At 36.6% G+C, this 16,642-nt stretch overlaps 1 protein-coding gene across 2 annotated transcripts in view; it reads right to left on the reverse strand.

The window, feature by feature from the left end:
- Nucleotides 1–1,259: 1,259 nt before the first annotated feature.
- Kng1 (kininogen 1) overlaps nucleotides 1,260–16,642 on the reverse strand; it is a 28,883-nt gene continuing 13,500 nt past the window's right edge. Inside the window, exons 6-11 of one of the 2 annotated variants that reach the window (XM_026389420.2) lie at nucleotides 12,440–12,524; nucleotides 11,387–11,559; nucleotides 5,844–5,951; nucleotides 5,653–5,739; nucleotides 3,750–3,827; nucleotides 1,260–1,500 (exon numbers count right to left, since the gene is read on the reverse strand). In XM_026389420.2, the coding sequence (XP_026245205.1) occupies nucleotides 1,420–1,500; nucleotides 3,750–3,827; nucleotides 5,653–5,739; nucleotides 5,844–5,951; nucleotides 11,387–11,559; nucleotides 12,440–12,524 (612 nt within the window). In that variant the 3' untranslated portion in view covers nucleotides 1,260–1,419. Of the gene's footprint in view, nucleotides 1,501–1,595; nucleotides 3,828–5,652; nucleotides 5,740–5,843; nucleotides 5,952–11,386; nucleotides 11,560–12,439; nucleotides 12,525–16,642 lie in introns of those variants that run through there. The other variant, XM_026389419.2, reaches the window with a different exon arrangement.

Genomic DNA, 16,642 nt, shown 5'->3' on the forward strand with positions numbered 1-16,642 from the left:
TCTGTTAAAATGTGATAGTCTGGAGATAGTTGGAACAGTCTCATCTTATGCTGACTCATTTTTACCCAGAACCTTCTAGATAGTTGGTCTTAAATACTTTTTGAGCATGTCAGGAACTATGACAGGGACTTTACTGCCTACTTTACTGTAAACCCAATGGGCTTCATTCTGCCTTTTCAAGTTTGTCTCTCCACCTCTTTGACATCTTCTTCTCACATTGCTCAGGTCTGCTTACTGCTCCACAAATGATCATGGCTTGGATTAAGTCTCTGTATCATAAGTTTTTGTCTTGTCTTCCCAAGAGAGTTGCAAGCTCTTTGAAGGAAAGGACTATATCTTTTCAATTTTAATTTTCTTCTTCTTAGGAAGTGGTGTTACTGAGTTTATCCTGAACAGTACTCATTATAGCATCAGCTATGAGATATTTAATAACAATTTTTTTGGGGGGGCAGGGGTTGAGATAGTGAGCAGTTCAGAATCAGAAAATTATCTTGGTGTGTTTTTTTTTATAATGATAACATTGATAATAAAGCCCCAGGATGACATGGCATAGTGGAGTCCAAAAGGTCTGAGTTTGAGTGCCATCTCAGACATTTATTAACTGTGTGACCCTGGGCAGGATACAGCAAACAACTGCAATTTCCTCATTATGAAAGATAGATGACCATCGGGCCTCAGGGTGAGTTGCAAAGATTAAGTTACACAACAAAAGTATATGGTCAACCACAGTGGAAGACTATACTAGGTATTCAGTAAATGTTTTCATTAAAGAAAATATAAAATCTCTATCATGTTTTACTTTGTTGTTTTTTTTTCTATTTTCTCCTTTATCTGTCTCAGAAATATAATTTCAAATTTTATTTAAACTTTTTGGAGGTTATAATGAGAACATGATAGACTTCATATGAATACAAAAGTTTTTTTTTATCTTTTGCTAACTGTCCAAATTATAAAAATAGTAAACAATTCTATTTCTAGCTTTCACCTGGAAGTCAGGAGAAGGGTGAAGAAGGCAAGGCAGAGAGAGAGAGAGAGGGGGGGGGGGGAGCTGAGATTATTGGTAGAAACACAACCCACTAAACCTTCACTTAAGTCCCATGATAGTCTTGGTGGTAAGGAGGTTCCATTTAAGGATTCTCGGCTTGGTTAGAGAGAATGTTCCAGAATTGGATTGCGAGCTCCCATGGCAGAGCTGCAGCACTGGTGACCAGCTGGAATTTGCTATAGAATGGGTATAGCTGAAAGGAAACCACTGTCAATTAATCAACTCTGAATTTTATTTCTCCCAGGAACAGAATGATAACATAGCATTCTTCTATATTTAAAATTTATCTCATGTTTCTTCTTGTCCTTCCACTCAAAGCTGCTGACAGAGGTGGTTGGGGCTATTGTGCCAGGCGTGAAGATTCTGCCCACTGGTCAAGAGACCTCACTCTCAGGTGTTGGCTCTGTCCCTGTCTTTGGGGGTCGGCCCATGTACTCGCAGGACATTAGGTGCCTCTGTAAGTATAGTAAAACTTGGTTAATCTGATATTTGGTTCAATTTTTAAAAAACTGGAAGCAGTCAGTTGACAAGGTGAAACTTTTTCCTGGTATCATTGGTTCTTTATTTCAAAGCACAAACAATATTTAAAATGAAATAAAAATCCAGAGCTCAATAAATTTTAATAGCAGCAGCACATGTATTTATAGGCAAGTGTAGCTGTTTAAAGCCTTATCTTGTTTCTATAGGCAAAAGTACAGCACAGGTTATAAAATGTAAGGCTTCCTGCAATGAAAAGCTATCATATACAATGAAAGGCCATCATATTCTCTTTTTCAAATGTCAATAGTTTTCAATATCATAGCACAAAGATTATATTATTTTAAAGTGAGGCTAAAGAGGAATTTCCTCAAAATTTCTGAACAAAGTTTGCATCACATTCTATGATATTCCCTTGTCAATTATAAAAATAAAGTTTGCTTAGTAAACTGCTTTGATATTATTTCCTCTGCTTTACATCTTTATCAAACTCAGAACTTTTGAAAACTAAAGATTACTCAATTTAACCTTAGAAAAAAAAATGAACAAAACTACTTAAACCCTGTTGCAAGTAATAGTTAATGTATAAACAGAAATGATTGACTTATGAGAAACACCTGCACCCAGAAAAGGAATTATCAGAATAACTTGATCAAGTGGGAGTCTGTATCTGATAGAACTAACACAATGTGGAAAGAGAAAGTCAAATTTATTTAATTTTCCATTTCCTTCCCTTTGGCTAACCCGTCTCTCTTTCTTGCCATCCCTGTTTGATATCTAGAAGTTTTACCTTAATTTTATTTTTAATTTTTATTTTTTTGGTATCAGGGATTGAACCCCGGGGGAGCTTTACCACTGAGTCACATCCCCAACCCTTTTTTATACTTTATCTTGAGACAGGGTCATGCTGAGTTGCTTAGGGCCTTGCTAAGTTGCTGAGGCTGGCTTTGAACTTGTGATCCTCCTGTCTCAGCCTCCCAAGCCACTGGGATTACAGATTTGTAATCTACTGCGTCTAGTTTAACTTAATTTTACACCATTAAAAAGTTCAGCATTCAGTCTCTTAGACTTTCCTTATTTTCATACACACTCAGGGACCAGGTATCAGTTTGCTCAGAATGGCAAGTTTTAGAATGAAAATTGATAAAGTACATTTGAGGTATGCATTCATGAAAAGTAAATGGCAGTAGGTAATAAGGCACATTGGTCCATTTTCTTTGCCAATTTAGAAAACTTGTGAGGAAGACTCAAAAAGGATTTAAAACTCTGGTACACAGTTTTATACAATTCTTCGAGACTGATGGTGTCTCCATTGAGAGGCTCACTACTTCTCTCTAGGCTGTTTTGAAGCTTTATGGGTTTTGGTGCCTCATATTAGGATATTTATATTTGGACAATGCAGGGAGGGGATGATGAGGTGTTAAAAAAATACCCATGGCTGCATAAATTATCAAAGAGCATCAGAGAGATCAAAATCATGAAATTCTTTCATTTCCATGACTGGATTATTTCCATTAATTGGCTTCCAGGGACGTCCAGGACATTTGGGGGAGTTTGTTTCCGGAAAATCAGGTATTAGCTCAAATAAAAAGCTATTTGGTTTTATTTGGATATCAGGGATCAAATCATCATAATTCTCTGTGGGAGTTGGTGGCATGGGAGGTGTCACTGCTTCAAGGAGATCTGAGTCCTGAAAGTCAGAAAAGGTAACTGCTATACCTGGCTGGGTTAGGGAATGGATGGGCGTTGGCCCTTCCGTCTTCTCCTCTGTCTGTGTAGAAGATATAGTACTAACTTCAGGAAAGCTTGCCAAATGCTCTGGTCTCTGGTCATTGAGCTTTCCATTGTTTTTGTCTTTGTTTTTATGTTTTTCATGACCATGCTTAAGCTTATGTTTATGTCCATGGGCTAGGTCATGTCCTATTTGATGTCCATGGTCAAGGCCATGTTCAAGATCAAAGTCAAGTTTGGGTTGATATCCATGATCAAGGCCATGCTGTTGTTGTTGACCATGGCCAAGGGCATTTTGCTTTGGAGGATCATGGCCAACCCCATGTCCCCTTTTGTGCCCATGGCCTTGCTTATGCTCATGTTTATGACCATGGCCAAGCCCAGGTTTAATTTTCTTTTCACTGTCCCACCCATGCCCACGAGTGGGTCCTTCCTCTTTTTCTGGATCCTGTTCTTCATCTTGCACAGGTGCCATGGAAGTGGAGGGTAGACTTACAATTGTTCCTCCTTCTTTTTTTTCTCCTGGTACTGCTCGGAAAGGTGAAAAACCTGGAGGCCTTTTCCTCAATGACGTCTAAATAGGAAATATTAAAATGAACACATTACTGCAAAAGCCACACTATCAGTGAAAAAGAGACTGAGATCTGGCATTACTATCTTGATTCACAATGGAGCAGGTCTTCGTCAGATTTTAAATACTATATTAATCTTCCAGAAAGGATGAATAACAACTTTTCCTCTTTTGATTGATCTTGAAATTTGTGGACATTTGATTATTGTTCTTAATTATACTCTAAAATATGGAGAGGTTTTTATTCATCTGGAAAAACACCAGGTGGTTGAACTACATGACCTCTAGGTTATCTCCTAAGCTTATAATTATGTACATCCATTACACAGTATTTATTAATTGATGCTATTTCTATTACCACCATTACTGCTTTTATCTTAAAAGGCCCTAAGTGTCTTTATAAACTAGGTATATTAGGGAGCATATACCCACAGCCACTTTATTGGACTGAGACACATTAGGATATGTTCACAAGCTTGTAATGCAGTGTCTGTTGTGTTAGACTATACATATACACACGTATGACAGGAACCTGCCTCAGAACAGGGGAAAGAGGCAACTTGTGATGAAAGATATGGATTTACAGGCTATTTCTACCTAGACTTTTACTACCTGTGAGAAAGTGATGGTTGAAGGCAGTGTTTGGTAGTAAAAGAGATGAGCTTTGGAATCAAGCCAGACCCTCTAGTAATCAGCTGCATAATATGGGCTTGGGCTCTGATTTGACCCACACTTGATTCCAAGTGCCACTAGCTTCACTTTTCTGCAAAAACAGAATAATAAAACTGCCTCAGAAGGTTATAGGAATACTAATGGATAATGTATGTGAAAATTCAGGAACAGAGGAAGCACTTAAAATGTCACTTTGGGACCTCAGTCTTCTAATTTTTAATGTCTCATCCTTAACAGTGGGGAAAGCGCTACTTACTTCCCAGAGTTCTTTTAAGACTTAAGAAGATGATGCAAACTAATGTTTTTCAGATTTGAATCATGTGTATAAATCCCTTGGTGGGGAGTGTCTTGTTCAATTGCAGGTTCTGATTCAGTCAATATGGAATGAGTGTGAGAGTCTGCATCTCAAAGCTCCTTGGATGAAAACAGAACATAGCCCAGTGCTGCATCTGCCCCAGGTGAGTATCCAGTATTAGCGCCTCACAGCAGGGACTGCATCTCATTACCAGCTCACAAAAGCTTCCAGGGGATGCTAACAGTGTGTGTGAAGTGATCAAGGGGATTGCTGCTCTTTTTTTCTAGTCATAAGAAGTGTGAGATTTCTCCGAACTATTTAAAAAAGATAGTCCAAGTATCTTGGTTGTCAACCTCAACCATGCTTGGACTATCTTTTTTAAATAGTTCGGAGAAATCTCACACTTCTTATGACTAGAAAAAAAGAGCAGCAATCCCCTTGATCACTTCACACACACTGTTAGCATCCCCTGGAAGCTTGGTTGTCAACCTCAACCATGCTTGGTGTTTCCTAGTTTACAGATTCCCTCACTAACCTCGTTAAATAATTGAACTTCAACCTTCTGCCAGAGTGGGTAAATACTTGCATGGTAAGAATGTGAATATGCTTTATATACAATAAGAGATACAAAACATTGTGTTTATATGTGTAATATGAACTGTAATGCATTCTGCTGTTATATATAAAAATTAGAATAAAAAATAAAAAAAAAACCCTTAAAAAAAAATAAAAAAAAATAAAAAAGATAGTCCCCCAGTTCATTTCAGTAATGGTTCATTTTCCACCCCCAATATGGCTTTTCAGAATGAGCAGAATTGACCCTGAGCTAATGCAGATGACGGATGGCAATCAGAATCATACCATTTCTAGCACTTGACAGTTGATGGTAGGGTAAACTTTTTGCTCCCAAGGTCTCACATAAACTTCAGCATTGCAGCTTAGACTCTGCTGTTAATGAAAACAGAAGCCCAAAGAGAGACAAGTGTTATTCATAAGACATTTAAATAAGGGCTACTTAAAACATCAAGTAGTGAAAAAGCATTACTACTCACACCAGAATTTTTGATCTCACAACTTTCAGTCAACTCTGTATTATCTTCCTTGGAGCATGTGGTTTCCCTGGCTGTGAACTCAATAAAAAATTTCTTCCCAGCCACCACCTGGAAAAGTAATTAGCCCCAAATTCATGCTTAATAAATATTTGTAAAATAAATTATATTTTTTACCCTAAGGAATTTTAAGAGAGGACCTTGAAATTTTAATTACATATTGACCAACTTGAAGAGTTGTACCGAAAAAAGTACAAACATTCCATAATAAAAGTTTTAGTTTGTATGCATATTAAAACTATTTGGTGGGCTGGGGTTGTGGCTCAGTGGTAGAGTGCTTGCCTGGCATGTGTGAGACACTGGGATTGATTCTCAGCACCATATAAAAATAAAATATTGTGTCCATCTACAACTAAAAATATTTTTTAAAATATTTGGCTTTTCTAAATGGAGGTAAGCAGGTTATAATTCTATTTTAATCAAACATTACTTGTTGTCCTTCAAGTTTTTTTCCCCTGCCAAATCTTGAATCAATGGAATGCTGAGTTAGCACTATAGAAATTATGTGGATTAAATTATGAAATTAGTTAAAAAATATTTGAAATCTCTCTCTCTCTCTCTCTTTTTTCTTCAGGTACTGGGATTTCAACCAGTATCAGGGCCTCAATCACAAGCTCTTTTAATTTTCTATTTTAATTTTAATTTTTAATTTTGAGACAAGGTCTGGCTAAGTTGTGACACTGACCTTGAATTTGCAATCCTCCTACCTCAGTCTCCCTAGTAGCTGAGATTACAGGTGTATGCCATCATGCTGGCTTCTCACAGTTGTTTAAAATTAGGATTTCCATCTCTAACAACAGTTTTAAGCACTGCATAATGCTCTTTTCTATTTTTTTAGAATATATATTTTTTTTTTAGTTGTAGATGGACACAATACCTTTATTTATTTATTTTTAATGTGGTGCTGAGGATCAAACCCAGTGCCTCACATGTGCAAGTCTTGTACTCTACCACTGAGCCACAACCCCAGCCCCCATAATACTCTTTTCCATTAAGCATTTTATAGCCAAATTTCTTGAGCAAATTATTTAGTATTTAATTATAGATTTTAAGTGTTTTAAATGTAGTATGTGTGTGTAATATTATGCAGCATTTAAAAAGAATGCAAGGCATCTGTATCTGTTGACCTTGAGGGAGAGTCATTATTTAAAAAAAAAAAAAAGGAAGTTACAGAGGGGTAGTGTAATCTTACATTTGTAAAAGCACACTACAAGCCTTCTTTATCTCTTTATGCTGTTTAAAAGCATGGAGAAATGTGTGATGATAGATGGAGGTTTACAGAGCACAGTCATAGGAAGAACTAAACTCCTCTATATTTTCTGCCATAGTTTTGTTGGGCAAGTATGGTTAAGTTAGTACTGTCTTCCATTCTAGGGCGTCAAAATCAGAATCACTTCACCATCATTATCAGGTATCATTTTTATCAAAAGTCTTTCCAGATTAAACTCATCCTGCCCAACTATTTTTTTAAGTAGAGAAAACCAAATAGCAACATGAATCCCAAGTAAATTTAAAAACTTAAAGAAAATAACTAGAATATTATAAATATATACTCATTAGAACTCAGAATGAGAAAGGTCTTTGTCGGTGAAAAATAGAATAAATATTCCTAAAGTAAGGGGGAACTGTTTAAATTTGATGAGACAAAAGTAAAAACAGAGTCTCATAAATCCCAACAAGCAATGTAAAAAAGCAAAGTAGGAAAATTATGTTAGATGATATTTGTATACATGTAAATCCCAATTCTAAAAAAATGAACAAAGGACTTGAGCAGGTATTTCAGATAAAAAGTTAAAATGCTTATTAAGCCTGAAAAAAATTTAATTTTATTGATGACCAGTAACATGCACATTTGAAAAGCAGTGCAACATCAATTTTAATCTCTTGTGTTCACAAGGATAAAAACATTGATGATACCTGTTAGGTGTTAGGTGTGGGAAACAGGCAGCCCCAATCACTGCTGATAAGAATAAAATTAAAATCAAGATCCCTAACCATTGTTTTATACCCAGGTTGTGTGAATGTAAATTGTCATACTTGCAAGTAGTTGGGTGATTTGACAACTTGCACAAACAATCTCAGTATATACATATTCCTTGATATTCCTAGGAAAAACCCTCAAAGAATCAGACACAGATTTCTGACATTTATTCATCTGAGTAGAGGCAGGCAGAGCACCCACAGCCTCAGGCCAACAGGAAAGGGGGCAGGGCAAAGTAGACACATACAGGTCAGAAATTTCACTCAGTAATGTGAAAATAGAAGATTCACAAAGTGTTTGGTGTCTGAAATATCAATCCGATTTGGAATGGATGTGCATCCAAACAGGACTAAACATGCAAAGCCAAGACAAGACTAAAACTACAAAACATATCCCCAGCAACTTGTCAAATTGGTCACTTGGTGAACAGTTTTCAGCAAATCCTCAAATGTTAATTTATTTCCAGCACTAAGGCTGCCTTAAGTGACCATGTGTAAGCAGTCAAATTGCTCTTTTGAAATGTAAAAAAAATCAGTGCAGATTCATCTGTTACAAGGGGGTTTGAAATTTTTCCTGTGTATTCAGATTGGTTTGACAACTAACTGAAGGGGCATGTGACTCCTTTTGGTTCACAGCATTACTGCTTGGGGTGCCCCTGGTATCCTTAGTGTAAACAGACACTCATACTAGAATGTTAAGTTAATCTACAGAGAGAACTGTAACTCCTCAGGCATGAGATATTCATGTTTGAGAATGAGTCATTATCTCTTGACAGCAAACCTCTAACATATAATATATGGCAGATGACTCCTGTGACAGTAAGAATAAGGGGATTTAAAGGGGTATGGTGGTGCACACCAATTTTCCCATCGGCTCAGGAGGTTGAGGCAGGAGGATCTTGAGCTCAAAGCCATCCTCAGCAACTTAGTGAGGCCCTATGCAACTTAGTGAGATCCTGTCTCAAAATAAAAATATAAAGGGTCAAGGGATGTGGCTCAGTGGCTCAGTGGTTAAACACCCCTGGGTTCAATCCATGGTACAAAAAAAAAAAAAAAACAACCACAGAAGAGGATTTCACACAAGAGTGAACATGTAAAGTTCAAGAGTTTGTGGCATGAATGAGCATCTCTTCAAGTAAGCACAGGGGTGTTACATGGCGGCGAGGTCGCAGAGTGGGTGGTAGAGCGCCTGAGTCATAGATCTAAGTGTCAGTTATGATTATGTTAATAAAGTCTGGTTACTTATTTAGGTTAAAAAACTAACATAAGAATTTAGAAAGTTAAAATAAATAGCCCATTATGCCCTCGTCAAAACCCCACCACTGTTTTTATTTTAATATATGTTTTTTTTAGTTGTGGATGGACACAATACCTTTATTTTATTTTATTTATTTATTTTATGTGGTGCTGAGGATTGAACTCAGTGCTTCACACGTGCGGGGCAAGTACTCTCCCACTGAGCCACAACCCCAGCCCCCCCACCACTAACAAACAGTCTGAAGCGTGTCTCCTCAATATTGCTTTCTGTGTTTTTTTATAACATAATTGAGAACAAAGTATATTCAACTTTATGGCCTTTTTTTCATCATTGACTATTATAATCAGACATTGTCTACATCAAGCACTCATCACAAAGACACTTTTAAATTGCTGCTCAATGCTGAATGATGTGGCTCATGCCTGTAACTCCAGTTTGGGAGGCTGAAGCAGGAGGATTTCGAGTTAAGAGCCACCCTCAGCAATTCAGTGAGGCCCTAAGAATTTAGTGATACCCTGGCTCACTCTCAGCCACATGGTTAAGCTCCCCTGGGTTCAATCCCTGCTACCAAGAAACCTCCACTTCTGCCCCTGCCCCCATTGCTGTTTAATGCTCCATTGTAGGAATATACCAGGCATTGTGTAATCATTTTTGTATTATTGGTCATTTGGGCAGCTTACCATTATTTGATCTTAGAATTAAAACTTCAGTATGCTGAGGGCCATTGCCAAGTAGGAATGACGCATCGATATTTCCTTGCCAGCGTACCCCATGTTAAATGGACTTGCCTTGGAAATTTGCTGTGACCTTGCATGTGTGTTTGAGAAAGGTGACCCTGCTCAATGACCAGGGTGGATCCAGGATTAGGGTGTATCCTGCAGGTTTTAGGAAGTATCCGGGTTTAAGATAATTTGGGTTTAGGGCGTTCCCAGTTTAAGACAAGTTTAAGGCGTTCGCGGTTTAAGAGAATAGGGGTTTTAGGGAAGTTGGAGGTTGAAGATTATTGCTGCTGGGATTAGGGTGTTCCTGCTGCTTGTTCCTGTTGAGTTCTCGTGAGATTAAAATGGGATTTGGAAAAAAGCCTCGTGGAGTAGGTAAATTGTGCTGGAAGATTTTGGATTTCCCCTGAACGTGTTTGTAGACGGCCGGTGTAAGTTCGGGAATAAAAAATTGCTGTTTGAACCTACAAAGCTGTGTGGTGGCTTGTGATTCAGTGCCAAGCCGAGACATTGGCACAGTAAATACCATTGTATATAAAGACTTCTATTTTATATTTCTAGAAATTCAATTTGAGCCCAAAGTATGAGCTTTTAAGTGAGAATTTCCTCACCGGACTATGAAGATCATGTTGTCTCGCTGCAACAACTTGATTCTAGTTTGATTACTTTTCTTTAGCTTGTAGTTAGGCAAGCCAGCTTTGAGTCTGCAATACATGACAGGCATAGACTGTTGGAGCTGGTAGGGATTTGGGCTTTTCTAATCCAGCTACTCATTTCACAAATGGGGCCACAAAGATTATTTGAATTACCCTGGGGTCATCCAGGATGTCAGTGGCAGATGCTGTGATACAGCTGTTTTTTGACTCCAGATGAGGACAACCCTTATCCTCTACTGACAAGGCATGAAATTGGAGATGAACCCAACTGTGCACCTGTAAGTGGGAAGGGCACCTCAGGCAGAGGGGGCAGTGAGAGAAACAACATGGAGGTAAGACAGCGTGGATGGTCCAGTCAAAGACCGACTGACTGATATGGCTGAGCTCAAGGCACTGTGTTCTATAATTCTATGGAAAGCCATAGAATAAAAATCCTGAGTTTTATTAATTATAATATAGTTGCTGGTATTTGGACAGCATGTTAGAATTTGAAAAGTGATTTGACATACATTATCCTATCTTTACCCTAGTCATTTATACATAGTAAACAGAATTTTTTTTTTATTTTTTAGTTGGACACAATACGTTTATTTTTTTTATTTATATGTGGTGCTGAGGATCGAACCCAGGGCCTCACTCATGCTAGGCAAGCGCTCTACCGCTGAGCCACAACCCCAGCCCAATAAACAGAATGTTTTAAGAGACCTAAAATCACACATGAAACATGCAGAGAAGTTGGGTTCACAATTCAAATCTTACCATATTCCATTATTAAATAAACTGTTTCCCAATCCAGAGCCAAGATCAGTGGTAAAATTAGCAAGCAATTTTCACAGACTATCACATCCCCATTTTTAAGCATAATTTACAGACCTGTGCTGAAGCTCTTTTCACAGTGTCAATCTTGAAGTAGAAAGTTTCGTTATTTTCTGCATTAAGCTTTGTAATGGAATGAGTAAGTGCTTCTGCCAGCTCAGGGCTGTCGAGAGGTATTTCAAAGGGGCAGCCGGGACAAATCTTGGGATGTGGTTTTACAAGATCCTCTCCTGAAAGAATGAGACTTTAAGTCAGCCTGTGCACTGGAGAAGCAGCCTAGCCTAGTACTTCTCCCACATGAGATCTAGCATCCTAATTTATAGAGGGCCACATGGTAGCTCGGGTTCAGGGATGAGTCAGGGAATATTTTCAGTATGACCTTCATTTTCCTACCTCTTTGTTCCCCTCCTCAGAGCCCAGTGTGTTTAGGTAAACATATGCAACTGGAGGGTGTCAGTGACTCAATCAGTATGCTACACTTTTCCTGATTTTTTGCATATTTGATGGAAACTATAAAAACCAATGTCTAATTTATAGGGATGACTCTCCAATGGGAAAATTTTAAGTCTTGTGGCTCTGATGAACAGGAAACTTTGGGAATGCTTTTCATCATGGAATGTATACAACTATTTCCCAAATATAAGGAAAGCCAATTCTTTTGGAAAGAAATACTGAGTTGACCATAAACTCACACTATCTCTCTTTTCTCCATTATAACATGCAAAAAGAATCACAACTTTAGTTAGAAGGATTTTATCCTGAGTGGTTAAAACAAGACAGTAATCTTGAATTTACAACACCAGATTTTAGAACGACTTGTACATAAGCAAGACCAGCTGGCATGGTACCTGCAGACCAGTTTTGCCCAGAAAGCAGAAACTTTCCCTTCTCTCACCACATTCCCTTCTGGCCACTTGCAGGACAGTCTCAGCTGCAGCAGGTGCAGCACCCTGGGCAGGGGAGGGATGAGAACTTCTCAGAAAGGCCCATAGGCTACAGAGACTTCTGCATGATGTCGTGAGAACAAAAGTATGATCTATATGAAAAGACTCAGCCAGTTGTCCAGGGCCACTATTTCATTATTGGGTGGCAACACGTGTTATCTCTCACCTGAATGAATGTTGCAGTTCTGTGAGAAGGAAGCAATTCTTAGCTGAGGATCCACATGTGCACTATCTGTACATTCACCCACATCCTGGTTTTTAAAAAGCAAAATTAAAATCTTTAACATTTTAAAAGATATCTGTTTTCCAAATCAATGCTGGGGATGGGGGCAAGGAATAAAACATAGTATAACTGCAAAAGAAAAAATAAGAAATAGATAATAGAATCGATAACATCAACAAACATATCCCCTACATAAATAAGAGAAAAGATGAAATAAATGATAAGAATACTTATCATAGACAATAATAACCATGTAAGTATAATTACAACATTGATGAATCATTGTTACCTTGAATTTTCCTTTATACTATTCTTCTAGGTCCTTGTTTTTTTACATTTACCTGATATAGCTTTGTTTATTCCTTATTTTAAAACTTTATTCTTTTTATAAAAATATATGGTCCTTGAACCTGTAATACATGATTTTATTTTTAACTTACTTGGAATCTTTTTTCCTTTTTCCTTTGTGTAGTGCTAGGACTGAATCCAAGGGCCCTATAAATGCTGGGCGATTGTTCTTCCACTGAGCTACAACTTCAGCATTTGCTAAGTTTGACACCAATTCCTTTTTTTTTTTTTTTAAAGAACTCTTTAAAGAGCAGAAATATAAGGATGCTTCCTTAACATGATAAAGAATGTCAATATGGAACTCACAGCAAATAGCATACATAATGATAAAATTTTAGAAAATTCTAAATTTTCTTTTCCAGTAAAATCAGGGGAAAAAATAACTATGTGGTGAGTGTCATTTCAAAAAATATTTATGGAAGGTAAGTTGAATTCAATGAGACACTACTGTCCCTCCCCACCGCTCCCCCCAAAAAAAGTCATTAAAAAAGACATGATAGGGCTGGGGATGTGGCTCAAGCGGTAGCGCGCTAGCCTGGCATGTGTGCGGCCCGGGTTCGATCCTCAGCACCACATACAAACAAAGATGTTGTGTCCGCCGAAAACTAAATAAATAAATAAATATTAAAATCCTCTCTCTCTCTCTCTCTCTCTCTCTCAAAAATAAATAAATAAATAAATAAATAAATAAATAAATAAATAAATAAATGTTCCATTGTTTGGGGCATAAATATTTATAAAAAAAAAAAAAAAAAAGACATGATAAACCTCAGTGATTCTGGCCTGTATTCCCAACTGCTGGGAAAGCTGGGAAAGGAGGGTTGCAAGTTCAAAGCCAGCCTCAGCAACTTAGTGAGACTCTATCTCAATATAAAAAATAAAAATGGGTTAGGGATGTGGCTTAAGAGCCTCTGGGTTCAATCCCCAGTTTTTTTAAAAAAGAAAGAAAGAAAAAAGGAGATGAAAGTTATTATTTGCAAAATATATACTTATATACCCAGAACAATCAAATGAATCAATATAAAGCTACTAGAGTTGATCAGAAAGTTCAGAGAAGTTCCTGCATATAAGATAAACCTATAAAAATGATAATTTATACATAAACACTACTTATTAAGAAAAGAAGAAAATAAAAAGAGAAACAATGGGATTTAATTCTTAACAGCAATAACCACACCAAATCAAGCAAAAACAAAAATAAAACCTAGGAATAATTTTGTTGAGAAATGTTCTGGCTTTATATAAAGAAAATCACATAACTTTATAAGTAGACAATAAAACTTGACTAAATCGAAAGATGTAACAATTTCTTGAGTAAAAAGATGAGATATAATGTATATGCTGATTCTCCTTAAATTAATTTAGGAAAGAAAGCAAAGCAATTCCAATCAATGTGACAAGGAGTTTTTCTTGCAAATTTATTGAAAGGTTGGTTTAATACAAACATTAGAATAATAATCACATGTTTAAACTTAATATGATGTCATGGCTATTAAAGCATGAAAGTATAGGTATAAAAATAAAGATCAGATCTTTCATAAGAAGCCATTATAGGATAAAAGTTGCCACAAATTTATGTAGGAGAGAAGAATGTTGAGAAGTTTTCTTGTTCTTTTGAAAAATTAAATTTAAATACCTCATAATATATATCAAAATTAATTCCAGATACATTTAAAAGCTATGTTTTAAAAATATTGAACACATACAAACTAGGGGAAAAAATGAAGTATCTGCTAGGCAAGTAATGGAAGATTTTGAAAGGAAAATATTGGTAGATTTGGTTATCTATGAACAAAAGTTATTTTGAGTCAGAAATACTATAATGAAAACTGAATGGTATAAACTGAGACAATGTGGCAAAGCACTGATACCTTTAATATATAAGTGCTCTTTTCCAGTTTAATCAAATTCATTTCAAAGAGAAATGGGCAAAGGATATAGATGATAATTCATAAGCTCACTCCATAAACTTTTTTTTTTTTTAAAGAGAGAGTGAGAGAGGAGAGAGAGAGAGAGAGAGAGAGAGAGAATTTTTTTTTAATATTTATTTTTTAGTTCTCGGCGGACACAACATCTTTGTTGGTATGTGGTGCTGAGGATCGAACCCGGGCCGCACGCATGCCAGGCGAGCGCGCTACCGCTGAGCCACATCTCCAGCCCACACTCCATAAACTTCTAACACATATGAAGATATTATGGATAAATAAATGCATAGTAACTGTATTGTTGATTGAGGAAATTTAAACTGAAAATATTTTAATCTATGAAATTAGCCATCTTTAAAAAAATAGTACTGAATACTACTGTGCATTATAGACAGACTGTAAATTGACGCATTTTTAGTAAACAGTTAACGTGTGTGTGTGTGTGTGTGTATGTATGTGTGTGTGTTGAGAGAGAGAGAGAGGGATTGATTTAAATACTCTTATATGATTTATACCATATATAAAACTGGGGCTTTATTCTGAAGATAAAAATACCAAATACAGAAATAGTTTTGCTTCGAAAAGTTTTGGTGAATTGTTAATTATAATGAAATATGGAAATAACCCAAATATTCAAAAGTAGAATGATTTAAAAAATAATGGGGCTGGTGATGTGGCTCAAGCGGTAGCTCTCTCGCCTGGCATGCGTGCGGCCTGGGTTCGATCCTCAGCACCACATACAAAGATGTTGTGTCTGCCGAGAACTAAAAAATAAATAAATATTAAAATAAATAAATATTTTATAAAAAAATAATGTAAAACGTCTTCATTAGAATATTACACAGGTGTTTAAAATAATTTAATCAAGAATTTTAATGACATGGAAAAATTCTTTTGTGAAAAAAATACCGTGTAAAACAATCACAACTATTAAGAGGAAAAATCACTAAAAATTGTTCATAATTATTTCCCACTGAGAGGAAAATACACTAAGATATCTTTGGGTCTTCGGCATTATAGTTCAATATTATTTTTCCTATGTCTCTATATATTCTCAAAGTGTTTTTTTAAATAATAAGTATATTTCCAATAAAGGAATACATATATAGTAAGTGTCATTTGAGATGGGGAGGAGGATGCTGGGAGGAGCCCAATAGTTCTTGATTCTGTCAATGCATCTAATTCACTGAGAAGCTTTCATATCATCCTAACCCAAGAGACCCACCCTACACCAATTAACTCAGTAAATCTGGGGGAATGCCCCCAAATAAGTGTTTTTAAAAGGTAACCAGGTGATTCTAATAAACTGTGTGGCTTGAGAACTACCATAAAACCTCTTTAATCACTGCTTTTAAAACTTTAATATATACAAAAATCATCAGAGAATCTTGTTAACATTGCAAATTCTGATTCAGTATATGTCAGGATTCAAGACACTAGTCCATGAAATATACCTTGAATACCAAGGTCTTCAATCTCTCCTTTTTTTTTTTTTTTTTTTTTTTGTACCAGGGATTGAATCCAGGGGCACTTAATCACTGAGCCACATCCCTATCCCTTTTTGTATTTTATTTAGAGACAGGGTCTCACTAAGTTACTTAGAGCCTTGATAAATTGCTGAGGCTGGCTTTGGACTTGCAATCCTCCTACCTTAGCGTCCCCAGCTGCTGGGATTTAGAGGTATATGCCACTACACCTGGCCAAGGTCTTCAGTCTTAGCAATTGTGGGCAAACTATTTCTTTTATATTTCATTTCCTTTAATTATTATAAAAATTCTGTGAGATAGTTGCTGTTACCATCTCCTACCTTACAAATAAGGAAGTGGAGTCTCAAAGAAGTTATAACAAAAACCTGACTGGCTTTGTAACATCA

The sequence above is a fragment of the Urocitellus parryii genome, chromosome 2, assembly GCF_045843805.1.
Source record: "Urocitellus parryii isolate mUroPar1 chromosome 2, mUroPar1.hap1, whole genome shotgun sequence".
Lineage (NCBI taxonomy): Eukaryota > Metazoa > Chordata > Mammalia > Rodentia > Sciuridae > Urocitellus > Urocitellus parryii.